Source organism: Melitaea cinxia, chromosome 10, assembly GCF_905220565.1.
Source record: "Melitaea cinxia chromosome 10, ilMelCinx1.1, whole genome shotgun sequence".
NCBI classification, from domain to species: domain Eukaryota; kingdom Metazoa; phylum Arthropoda; class Insecta; order Lepidoptera; family Nymphalidae; genus Melitaea; species Melitaea cinxia.
The window spans coordinates 15182895-15199505 of NC_059403.1; the positions used below are offsets into that span (position 1 = coordinate 15182895).

Sequence of the window (16611 nt, forward strand, 5' to 3'; positions counted from 1 at the left end):
CAATTTTCGGGTCTGTGAAAAATATCAGTATCATAAGTCATATGTTACTTGTATAGGGTTAGCTCTATAAACATCTACACATTCGACACATGAACCGTGTAATTTTAAAATCCGCTAAAATGGATTACTTTATCAAAAGAACTTAAAATCAATTGTATTTGAACAGCTAATGAGCTATTGACCTACTTTATTTCATCAGGTCGCTTTTCTGTCTACCGCGCCATTATTAAACGAGTATGTTGCCAAATAATGCTTATGACTGTTAATTAAAATACACATTTCCGTAACTAATTAGGAGTAAACGGTTAATTGTTCACATCTCAATGGTCGAATTGAGGGGTTACGCTATAGTGGTATATGTTGCAATTTATTCTGGCATCTACCGTGATATAAATGCAGATAACAAATAAATATATTTATAATGGAATGTATCAAAAGCGTCTAAGGCGTGAACGTGGGCATGCTATGAATGTTAGACATTGGCGCTAATGCACTGGTTTTACTAAATAATGGGCGCGACATTTTCGTCTCGTCGACTATAGTAAGCTATAATGAAATTGAACATTTCTAATATTTTATAATAGAATAATTCAATTCAACATAAAATAACAGTTTGTTGATTGCAGAGTACCTACTTTTAAATAAAAAAAATTAGCGCCAATGTTTTGATAAAACACGAAAATATAATATAAACATCAGGGCCACGTACCCCTTCTCACGAATTGATTCCAATTGCTTTGTATTTAACTTCTTCGGTACATATACTCTGTCCTTGTGCGAGCTTACGTGGAAAAAAATGTATGATAAATGTCTATGAATGTTTCTCTAATTACACGATTTAAAATTAATTACTTCGTTTTGCAACTATAGCAAATAAAAAATAAAATGTTTATATGAGTTTGCATTAGTATTTGTATGAAATTTGCATTGAGTTTGAATGTAGTGAATAAGCATAGGCAATTTTTGTAAAGCTTTATCTGTTCCTCAAGATTCCCAATTTGAATGAATCATACAAATATGAAACGATGACATTTATTTAACGATTTTATACGAAACAAACACGTTTAAAAATTATAAATTTTGAATTCTGAACAACTCGTGGCAAACTAATGAAAAGTAAAAATTATAGAATTCTTGGGAGTAAAAACGCTTCTTAATACAGATAGCTCAGCTACCTAGCTAGGAGAAGTAGAGATCATACTTAGTAATTACTTTCAAATTACACCTAGAAACTAATTGTTCCTTTTTGTTACTTGTCACTTGAATATGTTGTGTAAATACGGAAATAAATAAAGATATTTATTATTATTATTATTTTTAAATAAATTATTAACATATGCGAAAAAATGGCTAGAAAACATTAAAAAAATATTCTTAACTCGTTTTGTTTTATTCGCACTAACGCATGTAGACACACTCCCAAATCTAGGCGAACCGTTTGATGGAACTTCAGTTCAGTTCTTTGCTTAATGAATTGATGCCATGTAATTAATATATTTGGCGCCTGTTTCACTGCTCGCTGATAAGATTAAGTTTTAATCAGTAGATAAAAGTTTAAAATATATTTTTCTTTTGTTTGACATTAAACTAAGACAATTATATTTTGTATCTAAAAGTTTTTGGTAATTACTTGACGTGAACAACGCTTCTGATAAAACATATCAGTACGTAATGTGCGAGACAAAATTTAACATTAACTGGCAAAATAGTCACTTAGCTATCGATGTCCGTCACGGAGTTAAATTTAATAATCTTTTTGATTTTGAATTGTAATAATTTGCAATGTAACAGGACCGTTTGAGAAGTAACATCATTTTATTATATTTATTGACAATTGCACAAGCTACAATTCGCAATGATTCGTAATGATTGTAATTTGTAAGTTTTTAGCTGACTCCAAAAATGAGAAGGTTCTCAAACCGTTTGTATTTTTTTTTAAATGTATGTACACCGATTACGTCTAGGTTTCTGATCCGATATACGTGATCCCTTTTTGTTCGATGCGCAATGACATTTGGTCCCTCAAAAATTTGATTTAGTTTGGACGAGTTATTTGAGTATCTCGATTATTTTTTCGTCTACCTACGTTGTATTACTTCTCGATGTAATTGAAGTCGGTTTTCTTTTCGTTTGCGAGCATTTTGTGTTATAAGGACTGCGATCCTGTGTTTTTTTTTTATATCACTAGGTCGGCAAACAAGCATACGGCGCACCTGATGGTAAGCGATTATCGTAGCTTATAGACGCCCGCAACAGCATCGCAAGCGCGTTGCCGACCCAATCCCCAATCCCCCCAGGAGCTCTGGTCACCTTACTCACCAACAGGAACACAATACTGTTTGAAAACAGTATTATTTAGCTGTGATCTTCTGTAAGGTCGAGGTACTTCCCCAATCGGGCTGCTCCATATTTTGAGCAGGGAATTCCTGCTGTGCCCTACCTCAGTTAAGTGGTAGAAAATGATCATTTTCTATTGAAAGAAAAATAATTAACGGGTAGAGCAATTTGTCGTTAGCATAGGTATCAAAATATTGTACATTTTTGATCAGTTTAAGTTCCTGGTTCACCGGTTGCGGACAATGCTTTGTTATTGATAATTACTAGTGTTTATCAGCAGGACGATTTACCTCAATAATTAAATTAGAATTTTTTGATTTTAAAAGTCGCAGATAAACATATTTGAGAGATAAAGTGGAGTTTGAGGGTGAAAATGAAAAATATATACTAAGCTTTTGTCTGCTGGTTACTAGAGAAACTGGCTCGATAACTGAATCGATAGTCCTAAGTTAGGAATAGGTTCTGTTACTGCCTAGTAAGACTAGGACGTTGTCAGACACTGACGGTGCGGCATTACACTTTTATTATACGTATAAATTCAAATGATTATTATGAGTTGACTATAACATAATAATGTTGGTCAACAATTAACGCGTCATTTTGTATAGTACGTTGGTTCGAGTGAAAACGTTAATTGAAGTTAATGGGGCTGAAAGATCAAAAGCTTTTGCGTTCAAATAAATGGGGCGTTCTTTGTTAATGAAAATGAATGCATAGTGATGCGCATAAACTCTCCTCGTGTTCTTGATTTAAAAAAATGGAACACAGATTTTGTCGTTGGACCGTTTCAAAGTGGAAAGAAGGATATTATTTTAATACATTTTGGAACGAAGTTCCTTATGGGGTGTTGCGGAGGGGTATCCTAGCCGGCAAAAACCGTCCGTAACGTTAAAAAAAGCGTAAGCTTTTTATGTATCGTCTATGTATGAAGGTTATACAGTGTCTAATGTATAGTTTACATGATGACTGTGATGATGAGAATTTCAAATTAATATTTTATAATAAGGAACTTCGTTCCTATTTGTTGTCCCACGACACTACATTTTTTTTCTAATTAATTGCATTTACCTTTTTACGGTTGTAATGAGTTTCACGCAGATTATTTTGAATACATTTCATAGTTAACCGCTTATGATAAAATTACAAGAATTTTGCGAAAATATTTTTTTTAACCGACTTTCAAAAAAGGAGGAGGTTCTCAATTCGACTGTATTTTTTTTTTTTTATGTATGTTACATCAGAACTTTTGACAGGGTAGACCGATTTCGACAAATTTTGTTTTAATCGAAAGGTGGTGTGTGCCAATTGGTCCCATTTAAATTTATTTCAGATCTAACAACTACTTTTCGAGTTATATCTAATAATGCGTTTTTACTTGACGCTTTTTTCGTCGACGTACGTTGTATTATACCACATAACTTTCTACTGGATGTACCGATTTTCATAATTCTTTTTTTGTTGGAAAGGGGATATCCCTAGTTTGGTACCGTGATAAGGAAACCAGGATCTGATGATAGGATCCCAGAGAAATCGAGGGAAACTCTCGAAAATCCGTAATAACTTTTTACTGGGTGTATCGATTTTGATAATTTTTAATTTAATCGAAAGCTGATGTTTATCATATGGTCACATATAAATTTTATCGAGATCTGATAACTACTTTTTGAGTAATCTTTGATAACGCGTAGTTGCTTGACTATTTTTTCGTCGATATACGTTGTATTACTTGTCGATGTAATTGAAGTCGGTTTTTTTTTCGTTTGCGAGCAAACACAATTATTATTGATTTATAACACCATAATGATCATTAGTGTGACAAAATTTTTAATACTTTTGGTGTGTTCATGTCACATTTGATGTAAACAAATTTCAAACACAGTAAATACAAATGTAACCATATGTTGTTCAGATTATGTGTGTGATTAACTGTGTATATACATTATCCTTCTTTTATTTATCATTTGGATGGAACAGATGTAGTTGGTTTTTCATAATAAATATCGAAATTAGCGAACAAGCTATGATTGACAGTGGTAAGTATCGTAAGACGCTAAATACATTTGTAACTCTAAACGCAATTCTCGTTAAACATAATTTAATCGTAATAAAATTACGTCGCTATTGTAGCGTGATAACTCGTCATAATCAGAGTCAAGGTGAAATTATAATAATTATTTTTTTTAAATAAGTATTAAAGTAGTTTACCCTTTCTCTCGTATGGAGTGTAGTTGTTTCGGCGAGAGGGGGTGGGGTTCGATGCCCGCGTCAAGTGCGGCGGCCTCGAGCTCGTCACACGGTGGCGAGACTATTATATCCGAGGGGCGATTTCCGGGGCCCGTGAATCTTGACGGGGGAAGCACTACGATAAAAAAGAAATATAAATATTTAAGCTTCTTATTCCACTTCTGGGTCTTTTATCACTATAAATAAACAAAATGACTAATAAAACCAAACAAAAAAGGTTTATTAATAATAACATTTTTTTAATATACCTATGTATATGTACAAAAAAAAACAAATTTATTAAATATGTTGTATTTAATATTTCTGAAAATACATATCTATGAAAATTCTTACATTGTAAAAGGAATGAAACAATTTCATTGTATTTATTAAAATACACACATCCACAGTTTTGTATTTGTGGAACTTAATAAAAGTGCCCATTGGATTGAACTCTGTATACCTATTATAGTTTGATGTTTGTTTGGACAGGATTAATTAGCGACATTCATTAAAATTAAAATATTTGCAAGTAAACAAAGTCTATACATTTTTAAGAAAAAGAAAAAAAAAAATGAAAGTCCACATGCGTGAAATAAACACAAGAAAAAAAAAGCAATAATATTGTCCATACTTGACACCCCTACCATTTTAATTTTATATTAATGTTATTATGATCTGAGTCTTTGTGTGTATGTAAGCACAATAAAATTTTAGTACTAGGCTAATCATCATGTTATTAAAATACAAATAAAACTTTGTACAAGACAATATGTTTCTATATGTATTTTTGAGTGCAATAAAGTATGTAATATGTATTGTATCTATTTCAAATGTTTTTTTTTTTATGTATTAGAATAGTTAGTTCTAATAAACAAAGTCTGAATAGATTTATAGTTTTTGTCTGCATATTAAAATAAAAAAATTGTATCTTTGAGAATATTTTGTGATGGATTTAGAATCGTTTGGCACGAATTTAAGGGTGAAAAGGGGGAATGGAGGAGTCCCTCTCAACATCCCCCATACCACTCATAATACAAGGCAATGCATCATTCTTGAAAAAAAAAAAAGAAATCCTATAGTCCTAACTTAGGATGTTTATCGCTATAATTTCATTCCGTGATATTTCTGGCACTACGGAAGTCTTTTGATTTTGCGTTAATAAATAAACGTAGATACCCGCTTGCAACAAAGCAAAAGTCACAGAATGGAATCAGCTTACCCCGACCCCACACAGTTTTGTATGCCCTACCTCTAGTGTTCTTTAGAAGCCGAAGATGTCACGGAACGAAATTATGCTGATGAATGGTCTACTTTTGAGGTAGGTCTATGGGATTTTTTTTCAAGAATGGTCCTTTACCTTGCATTGCGTGTGGTATGGCGGGGGGTTGAGGGGACTCCCCTATTCCCCTACACCTTTTCGCCCTTAAATTTGTGCCAAAAGATTCTAAATTTTAACCAATATTTTTTTTATTTACCATTAATACAAAATAGTAAAGCAATAAATGTTAATAATATAATTTTTATATAGGTATAACAGTATCATTAATTTATGAGTTCTTACCAATAGGGAATGTTTTCCAATGGTAAAGAAAATCTTCAGCAACTTGCTTTATATTGTTGACAAGCTGCTCGACCTCCGGAGGGGCTCCGACGAGCTGGACATCGAACCGCAGCGGCTCGCGCTCGGGCGCCGGTGCCTCCAGCACTAAGGAGTTGGGACGAGAGACACGATCACCCTCCCCAGACATCGTAACACTCCCTTCAGCTGACCAGCTTCACTAATCACATAATGATCGCAGTAGGCGCTGCAGGCGGAGATATCACTTGACACCGACCACTTATTGTTTTATTATTTAAATTCATTTGATCAATTTAAATAAAACTATCACAAAACTGACGCAAGAGTATTGAGCTTTTTATTTTCTGTTATAGTTTGTAATACCGGGATTGTAGGTTGAACAGGAAAATTTTAGAAGAGTAAAAAAAATTATAATAAGAAAGAAAATTTGATATTTTTAACTCTACCGAATCGTTCAGCTATAACTTGCCTTTCATTGCTTGACAAATGTCTCAAATCTTTGACACAGACTACTGGATTTTCGTTGTCAGTTGTTAATGTTATTGACTAATTAAAAAAATAACTTTACTTTTAATAGATAAAATATTATAAAATCCAATTATTATTAGTGTGTAAAATTATAAAGAGTTTTCTTTTCATTACGATTTACAGCTAAAAGTTGAATTAAGATACGCTAAAAACTTTGATTGAACGTCTATAAGTTTTCTTCTCTTCTCTATGGTTATGTTTCTTGTCAATGTGGTAATTTCGATCTTGTTTGGAAAATACGGGTTTTATTTATGAAATTTGTTTGCATTTACAATATAATTGATACATTCCAACATATTTAAGTTACACTCGTTTTAAAAGTTGTGTATTGGAGGTCGTCGTAGGTAATTCGTGCTTTTGGAAAAGGCTTTAGACGTTGTGGTAGGTATGCCCTAAATTGGCTATCAATCTACTTTTTATTATAATTAATATTGTGGTATTCCATTATCTCGCGCGTGCGGATCGTCTATATTATTTGTGTGAATTTAATGATTGAATTTTAGTTTGATTAGGTAAGTTAAGTTTCATTGATTGTTCGTTGAATATACACCTGTTATGGTAATATTTTTGTTTTAGTGATATGGAGGCGATGGATATTCAAGCTGTAGAGTCAAAGTTGAGTGATGTGACAGTGACTGCGATACCTATGAGTGGCAAAAACAGTCACAAGGATGTTTCAATTGGTGGCAACAGCCATGCCACTATATCAACAGTTCCCGCCTCTTCACCTTCTTCGAACGGCAAAGACAAAGATAATGGAATGTCTAAATATGCTCAACTCTTAGCGGTTATCGAAGAAATGGGTAAGGAAGTTCGACCAAGCTACTCAGGAAGTCGTAGTTCTGCTGAACGACTTAAGCGTGGTATTGTCCACGCTCGTATTCTCGTCCGAGAGTGTCTCATTGAAACTGAAAGGTCGGCGCGACAGTAAATTGATACAATTATAAATCTCAGTCAATTTTAGGTACCTCATTTACTACAATGCTTGTGTGTTTAAAGAGGTAGTGAATTTTTAATATTTTACAGTCACATAAATACATACATATTAACTAATAATACACAAAATCAGGAGTAGTATTTAAGGTGAAATGTTATTCACTTATAAAATAATCACTATCTATACAGATTGTTTCTAAAACATTTTAACAATGTCTTAAATTTTGTATACCACATAAGAAAATTTTAGATTAAAATCAAATTATAATTCAGGGTACTTAGACATTAAATTTATAAAAGTTTTTATGTGACAAACATTCAGTTTAATATTGAATTTAATATTAAAAATATATATATATTTTTGGTCATTCCTCATTTTACATCAATGTTTTAAGCAGGTCCCCAAAGAGACAACTATCCGCTTTATAAAGTATACTTAAATTGGTAAAATCTTGCATATTTTTATTAATGTTAAGGATATAAAGATATATTAGGTAATTTGGCAGTTGTGAGTGTTAAATTTGACATCAAATAACATTGAAACAAGAAAATCCCAAAGTAACAACTTGTAGGTAGCATATATAAATAAAAGAAATTGAAAGATGTAAGTAAATGAAAAAGTTGGGTTATAAACTATTAGTAGCTGTTTTGCATTTTTTAACTGATTTTACTGAAACTTAAAAGTATAATTGAAATAACTCATTAGTCCCGAGAGTGGGAAAGTCTTAATACAAAATGTTTAATTTGATTTAATAAATGTTGATCATCCCTATGTTAAGTATTGACGGTGTAAAATTTGTTTACTTATTCATCGCTACGAAAAACTTCTAAGAATGTTTGTAAGTCTATTCTTACACTATTCTATTAACTTTACTCCACCGTGTGTGGAAACTGCTCAAAAGTGTATTAATTTTTGTGATAAAAGCCACTCGAGATTGCTTTTGTAGAGTTTTGCACTTACATTACAAAACATAGTGATGGTGGACGCTTTTCAATAATTGTGCCAAGAGATAACAGTAAAAATGAATATACAAGGTATTATATAAAACAATAGTTTTTACAGAGACCTAGTTGATTATTTCTGGTTTATGATTCATTAGTTTAAGTCTATTTATGAACAATGACAGTTTGAGTTGTGTGACTGTTCTGATCAAATCAAATGCAGGCTGTGATCGCAACATTTATTGTGAACATCTACCTCAAATACTAAAAAGGGAATAAATATTTTAATGTTTTAATAGACAGTTGTATGTTTAAGTAACAACTATACTACCCTTAGAATTTAAAAACTGTGCACAATTTATTCAAGTACGGATTCTGTATTGATATTATTATTTTATATTTCTCTCAGGGTTCAATTTTTAATAATTTATTCTGTTGAGATATTAATTTTATTTTTAAATAATTTCAATTATTAATTAACATAAAAAAATACTTGTAATTTTAAATATGTGCAATGTTAAATGCCAGAAAAGCAAAAGGCACATTTGATATTTTTAATTATTTTTGACTATTTAATATTTAGCTTGAATTGTTTTCATTAATTTATTTTACAAACCCTGAAATTAAATATAATCATGTCTTAAAGCTGTGTGCGTGACCTCAACTTAGGATATTATAGTTTTAAGGGAAAATGTGCTCATTCATTTTTGGTGAATATAATTTTTATAGTTTTTAAGTTGTATATAATTTAGTCCTAATGTCACTCATCCACCTTACTCAAGTTAAATGTTCCATGTAATAGAAGAAATAAAACATTTAGAGGTTGTAAATGGTAACACTGCTAAGTTTGGGAAAGTACTTAAAATTTTAATATAAAAAATATTTTTTATCATTATATAATTGAAATTATGATACTTTATTTTTTTAACATATAAACCAGATGTATCTTAAAACCTATGTAAAGTTTCAATGCTTTGAACTTATATAATGATACTGTATCAAAATTTCGTTTATGTTAATACAGCCACTCAAATACTGTATATGTTGCATACTTTATGTTCCTACAAACTGTAAAAAAAAAACCCGTGTTAGTGCACACATGTTGCATGTAATCCATACACATTAAGAGTTCAGCAGTGTCACCAGGTTATTAACCTCTCCCTCACAATTTTGGTCCAACTGCCGTTGAAGTATACTTGTTAGCGAGTAGTTAGATATAAGGAGAAATTACGAAATAGTTTTTAATATAAAATTAAGTTACCATTAACTGTTAGTGTACTTACATGTTATACTTAAATAACTTAAAAGTCCATTTCAGCTGATATTTTTTATATTGAATTTTCATCTACAGGTGTAACATTTATTTTATATGATCATGAAGTTTAAATATTCGAATGTCTGTTACCGTTTAACTTTGCGAAGGTGACATGTTCTATAGATAATTTGAAATAATGAATACAATATTCCCTCATAGTGATCAACGTAATTTGTAAGTGATGAACCATGAAACAGTACAAATTTTAGTAAATTAGTATCGTGTTAAAAATGTGAAACGAAATATATATGTTGAATAAATCGCTGAGAAGCGATGGTATACCGTATTTATTCCCGTATGGACCTTTTCATTATTAATAAATGGATTTAAAATATCTGTGTCGTTTCATTTATACTACTGTACACACGAGCGTGCATTCAATTCAAGCTGTACGTCAAATATAGAACTGAATACAATTTTCAATCAACTCTATATTAGGGTAGGTTCGAAACCTAACAACGTTCCTTCAAATGGGGGGGGGGGGGTTAAGTGTTATAGATCACGTTCCGCATGAAAAAAATCCTAGCCCTTTTAAATCTTATTTTGTCTTAATATACGAGCTACACCGACAAGGTACTTCTGCATAACCGTCCAATGCGCGCGTAAGCACGGCTTATTAATTTACAATAAACAACATTTTACGAGGAAAAAGTCTTTCCAATACGCAGTTCTTTAACTGTATTCGTCGTTCGTAATTTTTTTTAAAGGCTTTTAATAAAACATTTAAACGAAGTCAAATTTAAAAATGGGCTTGGATATTTTTAAAGTCGACCGTGATCTATCATACAATTACGTGGAGGTAGGAGGAGGTAGTTAGGAGTCGAACATTCTGTTTAGAGCATTTCTACGTTACTATGAGCAATAAAATAAAATCGACCTATTCTTACAAGATTCGGCATTTTTTGTGATTTATTTTTTTAACCGATTTCAAAAAATAGGGTTCTCGATTCGACTGTATTTTTTTTATGTTAACTCATAACTTTTTACTAGGTGTACTGATTTTGATGTTTTTTTTTATCGAAGCACTATGCTTATCATGACTGTGATCGCATTTAAATTTGATCGAGATCTGACAAGTAAATTTTGAGTTATTCCTAACAATTTATATTGAATGTTCCAGACTCCTGACACAGTAGTAAATTCTAGTGGGCTGTTGAGTGTAAGTGTGAGGCGTTTTAAAGACGAAGTTATCCCCGAACAAACATAAAAAAATATATATACGGTCGAATTGAGTATCCTCCTCTTTGTTTGAAGTCGGTTAAAAAACCAGGGAATATTGATGTTAAAGGTTTTTCATAATATTTAAAATAAAACTAATATTTTAACTAGCATCATTTTATCATTTCAGCCTATAGTGATAGGTTGGCCAACAGTGGTTCACTGCTGGACATAGGCCTCCACAAGTTCACGCCAAAAATGGCGTTAACTCGTGTGTTTTGCCCATAGTCACCGCGCTGGGCAGGCGGGTTGGTGACCGCAGGGCTGGCTTTGTCGCACCGAAGACGCTGCTGCCCGTCTTCGGCCTGTGTATTTCAAAGCCAGCAGTTGGATGGTTATCCCGCCATCGGTCGGCTTTGTAAGTTCCAAGGTGGTAGTGGAACTGTGTTATCCCTTAGTCGCCTCTTACGACACCCACGGGAAGAGAGGGTCGGCTAATTTATTCTTTAAATCTTTACTGCCGTAACTACACAGCAAATAAGTAAAGTATAATTAGGAAGACTAGATCGATAGAAAATGGGTGTAGGTACATATTACATTTAAATTTAACTTATAGATTTTGAATACATTCATTCATGGAAATAAATTAATCATTTTAGACAAAATGGCGGTAACATGGAGGTCAAAGTGGAGGTGGCATACAGGTTACAGCGCTGACTCCGTTGAATGGTGTCCTTTAGAACCCTATAGACATGTGTTGGTTTGTGGAACGTACCAACTGGAGAAAAATGACGAAGGTAATTAGCTAAAGTGATCTCTGATGGAAATATTTTTTTGGAAAAAGTATTTAAAAATCTTAAAAAGTTTTCATAACTCTGCAAAAAATCTTAGTAAAACTTTTAAAATAATAAGTCTTTATAACCCTGTAAAACGTAATCTGGAAAGAACAACTAATTATTCTCTGAAGCTTCACACTTTATTTCGGAGTCCGAAATTATTCTTTTTTAAGTCTTATTAAGACATTAAGATTTTTTCAAACGAATATTTCCTCTAGGGATAGTATCAAATTATTATAGTGTGTATAATGAAAATGAAATACCTATTATAAATCAATATTAATAAACAATATAATAAATAATACAGAATACAGATGTAAATAATAGAGATAAATAGTGTAGTAAAAAATTACAACGTCGAACTAGCTTTGCTATTGATAACAATAAAAAAAATTTTAGGCAGAGATGGAGTTGACCAACCTAAGCAGAAGAGACTGGGTAGAATATATCTTTTCTCTATAGATGAGAACACTACTCATTTATCACCTACACAAGAGTTAGACACTGCTGGTGTTCTAGATCAAAAATGGTGTTATCATGCAATACAAGATTACCCAGTTCTGGCAGTTGTGACTTCAGAAGGGATAGTCCAACTTTACCGCTTGATGGAAGAAAATGGCACACTGAGCTTGCGACTGTGGATAGAAAATACGATAGGTGAAGATATGTTAGCGCTGTCCGTTGATTGGTCGTCGAATAAATCATTAGCACAAGAGCCTAATTTAGTTGTAAGCGACTCATCGGGTTCCGTGACTGTTTTTCGCATAGGTGACGGATGCTTACAAAAGATTGGTCACTGGACAGCACATTCATTTGAAGCCTGGATAGTGGCATTTAATTATTGGAATACGTATTTATTTTATTCAGGTTGTTGTTTTACACATATATACTTCCTTTAAACTAACCTAGTAAAAATTTCAATTATTACATTTTAATATATAATAATGACGCCGCGTTGGCGCAACGGTTGCAGCCATGGATTGTACCTGTTGCGCTGGCGGTTGCGGGTTCGATCCCCGCACATGACAAACATTTGTCGTCTTTGTGCAGTCCTTGTGGGTCTCCCCACCGTGCCTCGGAGGGCACGTTAAGCCGTCGGTCCCGGTTGTTATTATGTACACCTGATAGCGATCGTTACTCATAGTAGAGAATATGGTAAAGCTTTAAATTAGGTAAAACCGAATTTCGGAACCGTGGGGGGATGGGGGGGAGAGGGTGGGGAACGCTACCCCTGGTACCACTATCACACCTCGGAACCCCATGGTTATGGAGATATCCATGGTTAAAGTTTTGAGGTTAGAAGAAGAATTTCGAAAGTTAGAGGAATGCTTGGCTCCGGCGCTGCGGGAAGTGCAGCCCTTCCGCTCTTGCGTGCGAAAGCACGCTCACTCATGCTCCGTTCCTCAGCCGCTCCTCTACGCATTCGTTCACGCGTTTTCGCACGGCGGGCGAGGGCTGCCCTCCCTTCGCGCCTCCGCGGTACAAAAAAAACACTCTAGGGGTAGGACAGACCAAGACCACGTGGACAGTGGGGTGCTCCGATTCGGTTTTGGGTATTTTTCGAATTTCTAAACCTATATTCTAGCACGCAATGTTACTAATTTTATTAGAATATTATGTCTGACGCGTTATTTTGTTTAAAAGTGTCGATTTGTCACACAATGCAAACAGTACGAGCTCAAAGGTATTATAATAGCTTTAAATTCTTCTTCTAACCTCAAAACTTTAACCATGGATATCTCCATAACCATGGGGTTTTGAGGTGTGACAGTGTTACCTTGTATAGATTCCCCTACACCCTCCACCCTCCACACCCAAAAAAACCCCATAATTCGGTTTTTCTAATTCGGTTTTACCTAATCTAGTTCTTAGCCGAGAATATATCCGCCAACCCGCATTGGAGCAGCGTGGTGGATTAAGCTCTGATCCTTTGACGGGGAAAGAGGCCTATGCCCAGTAGTGGGATATTACAGGCTGAAGCGAAGCGACATTTTAATATCTAGGACTATGTCCTCGGAGAAACGTGAATTTAGAACTAGTTTTCAGACTTAAAATCATAAAAAATATTAGATATGCAAGGGTTTCCCAAGATGGATGACAAATGTCCGACCGTGAAGAAAAATATCTTATGGTGTGGAAAAATTGTCAGATAAAAATGCTACGTCAGACAGTATTCTTGAATATTTTGTATAATAAGTAGTACGAGTACATAATATTAAATTGGAAGTTACAGAAAACTGGCGTCTAAGAAATTTATTACGTACCTACCTATATATTTTAGGTGGTGATGACTGTTTATTTAAAAGCTACGATGTAAGAATACCAGAAGCAATCGTAACTAATCGTTGCCACGAGGCAGGAGTAACTTCAATCAGAAGTCATACGGAAGTAGAACATCAACTACTAACTGGCAGGTTTGTATCTACACATTTTTAACTGGCTTAAAAAAAGGAGGAGGTTCTCAACTCGATTGTATTTTTTTTTGTATGTTACTTCAGAACTTTCGACTAGGTGGTGGTGGTGAGGTGATTTTGATAAAAAAAAATATATATTTAATCGAAAGATGGTGCGTGACATGTGGTCCCATTTAAATTTAATTGAGATCCAACAACTACTTTTCGAGTTATATCTAAATAAACGTATTTGCTAGACAATTTTTTCGTCGACCTACGTTGTATTATACCGCATAACTTTTCAAGTATGCCGATTTTGATAATTCTTGCTTTATCCGAAAGCTGATACTTGTCTTGTAGTCTCATTAAAATATGATCAAGATTTAATCACTACTTTTTGAGTCTTTATCATCTATCTTTGACTACTTTGTCATCTACTTACGTTGTATTACTTGTCAATGTAATTGAAGTTAGTTATTTTTCATTTGCGAGCAAACAAAATTATTAGTGGATATTCTTCTACTTATTTTTATTACTGGAACAGAACTTAAGTAAGTTAATGCATTTAAATCGAACCGCTCAAATGGTAACAATTTACAACAATGGTTGTAAGCGCGTTCATTAAAATTAATACCTACTTATAATTTAAAATATTAATTTGAACACAAATGTAATTATTAAACTCATTATATGCAAAGTACCACGTTGTGATGGGCTTGTTGTTTTGAGAAAACTAAAGCACGACGCTTATAAATTGTCCATAGACGGTGTTAAGCGTACAACGTTAATGTTTTTAATTCTGGTGTCATGATTTGCAGTGGCTAAAATGAAATTTGTAGTATTTAGATGTTCGATCGGGTGTGATGAAAAATTGTCATTTTTTAATTCGTCTGTTTTGTTGTCATTTGATTTATCAATTCAATGATTTTGTTAAGATTGTTTAACTGTGGAACTACCTATCATGTTTTTAATTTGTAAAAAGCAACGTATATGCGAGAGGCGTTGCGGGGTTAGCTAACAAATATTACTTTTACAGTTACGATGAAAAGGTTCGCCTCTGGGATGTGAGACAACTGAAACGCTGTATAAGTGAAACAGAAGTAAACGGTGGCGTTTGGCGTTTGAAATGGCATCCATTTGACAAATGTGTCATTTTAGCGGCTTGTATGTATGGAGGTTTTCGTATTCTAAGAGTTGAGGAGAAAGCTAGCGTGATCTCAGAGTATTTAGAGCACGAAAGTATCGCATACGGAGCCGACTGGAAGTTTGATCAAAAGTTGTCGTTAATTGCTACCTGTTCGTTTTATGATTGTAGTATGCATATAAGTGAAATAAATATGTAAACTACGGGTCATATTGTTTATTCAAAAAATAAAAAAGAGAAAAGTAGGATGCAAAAGCAAAATTTTATTAAAATGAAAGTTATTCTCGTTTTAAACATGTTGTATTTCAATTTGCTTATAATGTCATGATAAATATAATTTTATAACAATTACATACTTAATAAAGTCATTATTTATCTGCCATATGTGATAAAGTCTTACACCATTTAAATTACCAAGGCTTTGGGATGTTATCTGTTACGCTTTGTCGAATGTCTGAATAATTTTTTTTTAAAAACACTAAACTGGCCTGATTTCCTACTATAAATTTGTACCTTAATATTATCTAAATACAGTCTATTTTCTATTCATTGAATTTAAGTTAGATAATTTTACACCGCTTCTCGTGCTTTAGTGTAATTTTAATATCCTTTAAATACAATGATAACAATTTTATGTTACTTCTTTTACTGTTGATTTAAACAAAAAAATTAATTACAGAGATACCAATTATATATCATAACCTGACCCCAAGATCAACGAAAAATTGAATAGAGTATTGATTCTTTAACAATTATTTTATGATCAATTGCTAGGAAGTAAACACAGATAAAAAATGTGAAGTGAAAATAGAATAAAAAAATTCAAATTCGACAGGACTACATTGTTAAAATATTAGGGCTAGATGATATAATAAGAAACATTCTACACGCGGCTGTTATTTTTAATACCAAAATATTTTTTACATCACATGACATAAGACTAGTCAAATTTAAAATGGCAACTAAACAGTAGATGATAAAACATACTCAATGCGTTGAAATACTTTTATTATTCTTAATATCACTGTATTCATACACATAAAAAGAATAAAGTTTACATCAAATGTATTAAAAAAAAAATATATATATATATTATTAGCACATGTCATTTCTGTTGGGTCATATAAAAAATTATTATTGTTGTCATTTGAAGATCATTTACATAGTCAGTTCAATGTTAGAAATATTTAAAATAAACAATTAAAGGTAATAAATTT

At 32.8% G+C, this 16611-nt stretch overlaps 3 protein-coding genes across 3 annotated transcripts in view; 2 read left to right on the top strand and 1 right to left on the bottom strand.

Moving 5' to 3' along the window:
- LOC123657469 overlaps positions 1-6311 on the bottom strand; it is a 29538-nt gene extending 23227 nt beyond the window's left edge. The window contains exons 1-2 of the mRNA XM_045593012.1: positions 6125-6311; positions 4543-4696 (exon numbers count right to left, since the gene is read on the bottom strand). Coding sequence (XP_045448968.1) covers positions 4543-4696; positions 6125-6311 — 341 coding nt within the window. The remainder of the gene's footprint in view (positions 1-4542; positions 4697-6124) is intronic.
- A 939-nt stretch (positions 6312-7250) lies between these two features.
- On the top strand, positions 7251-7601 carry LOC123657126 (cyclin-dependent kinase 2-associated protein 1-like). The gene has a single exon (XM_045592710.1). The coding sequence runs from the start codon at positions 7251-7253 to the stop codon at positions 7599-7601; it is 351 nt and encodes a 116-aa protein (XP_045448666.1).
- Positions 7602-11685: 4084 nt separating this feature from the next.
- Positions 11686-15776, top strand: LOC123657111 (diphthine methyltransferase). The gene is made up of 4 exons (XM_045592696.1): positions 11686-11818; positions 12257-12724; positions 14139-14271; positions 15287-15776. The coding sequence occupies exons 1-4, from the start codon at positions 11686-11688 to the stop codon at positions 15591-15593; spliced, it is 1041 nt and encodes a 346-aa protein (XP_045448652.1). The 3' UTR covers positions 15594-15776.
- The last annotated feature ends 835 nt before the right edge of the window (positions 15777-16611 follow it).

Bases quoted from the DNA above. Each gene is read 5' to 3' on its own strand.
- LOC123657126 (XM_045592710.1), top strand. From the start codon at position 7,251: ATGGAGGCGATGGATATTCAAGCTGTAGAGTCAAAGTTGAGTGATGTG.
- LOC123657111 (XM_045592696.1), top strand. From the start codon at position 11,686: ATGGCGGTAACATGGAGGTCAAAGTGGAGGTGGCATACAGGTTACAGC. The intron at 11,819-12,256 runs GTAATTAGCTAA...AAAAAATTTTAG, and splicing joins ACTGGAGAAAAATGACGAAG to GCAGAGATGGAGTTGACCAA. The intron at 14,272-15,286 runs GTTTGTATCTAC...TTACTTTTACAG, and splicing joins CATCAACTACTAACTGGCAG to TTACGATGAAAAGGTTCGCC.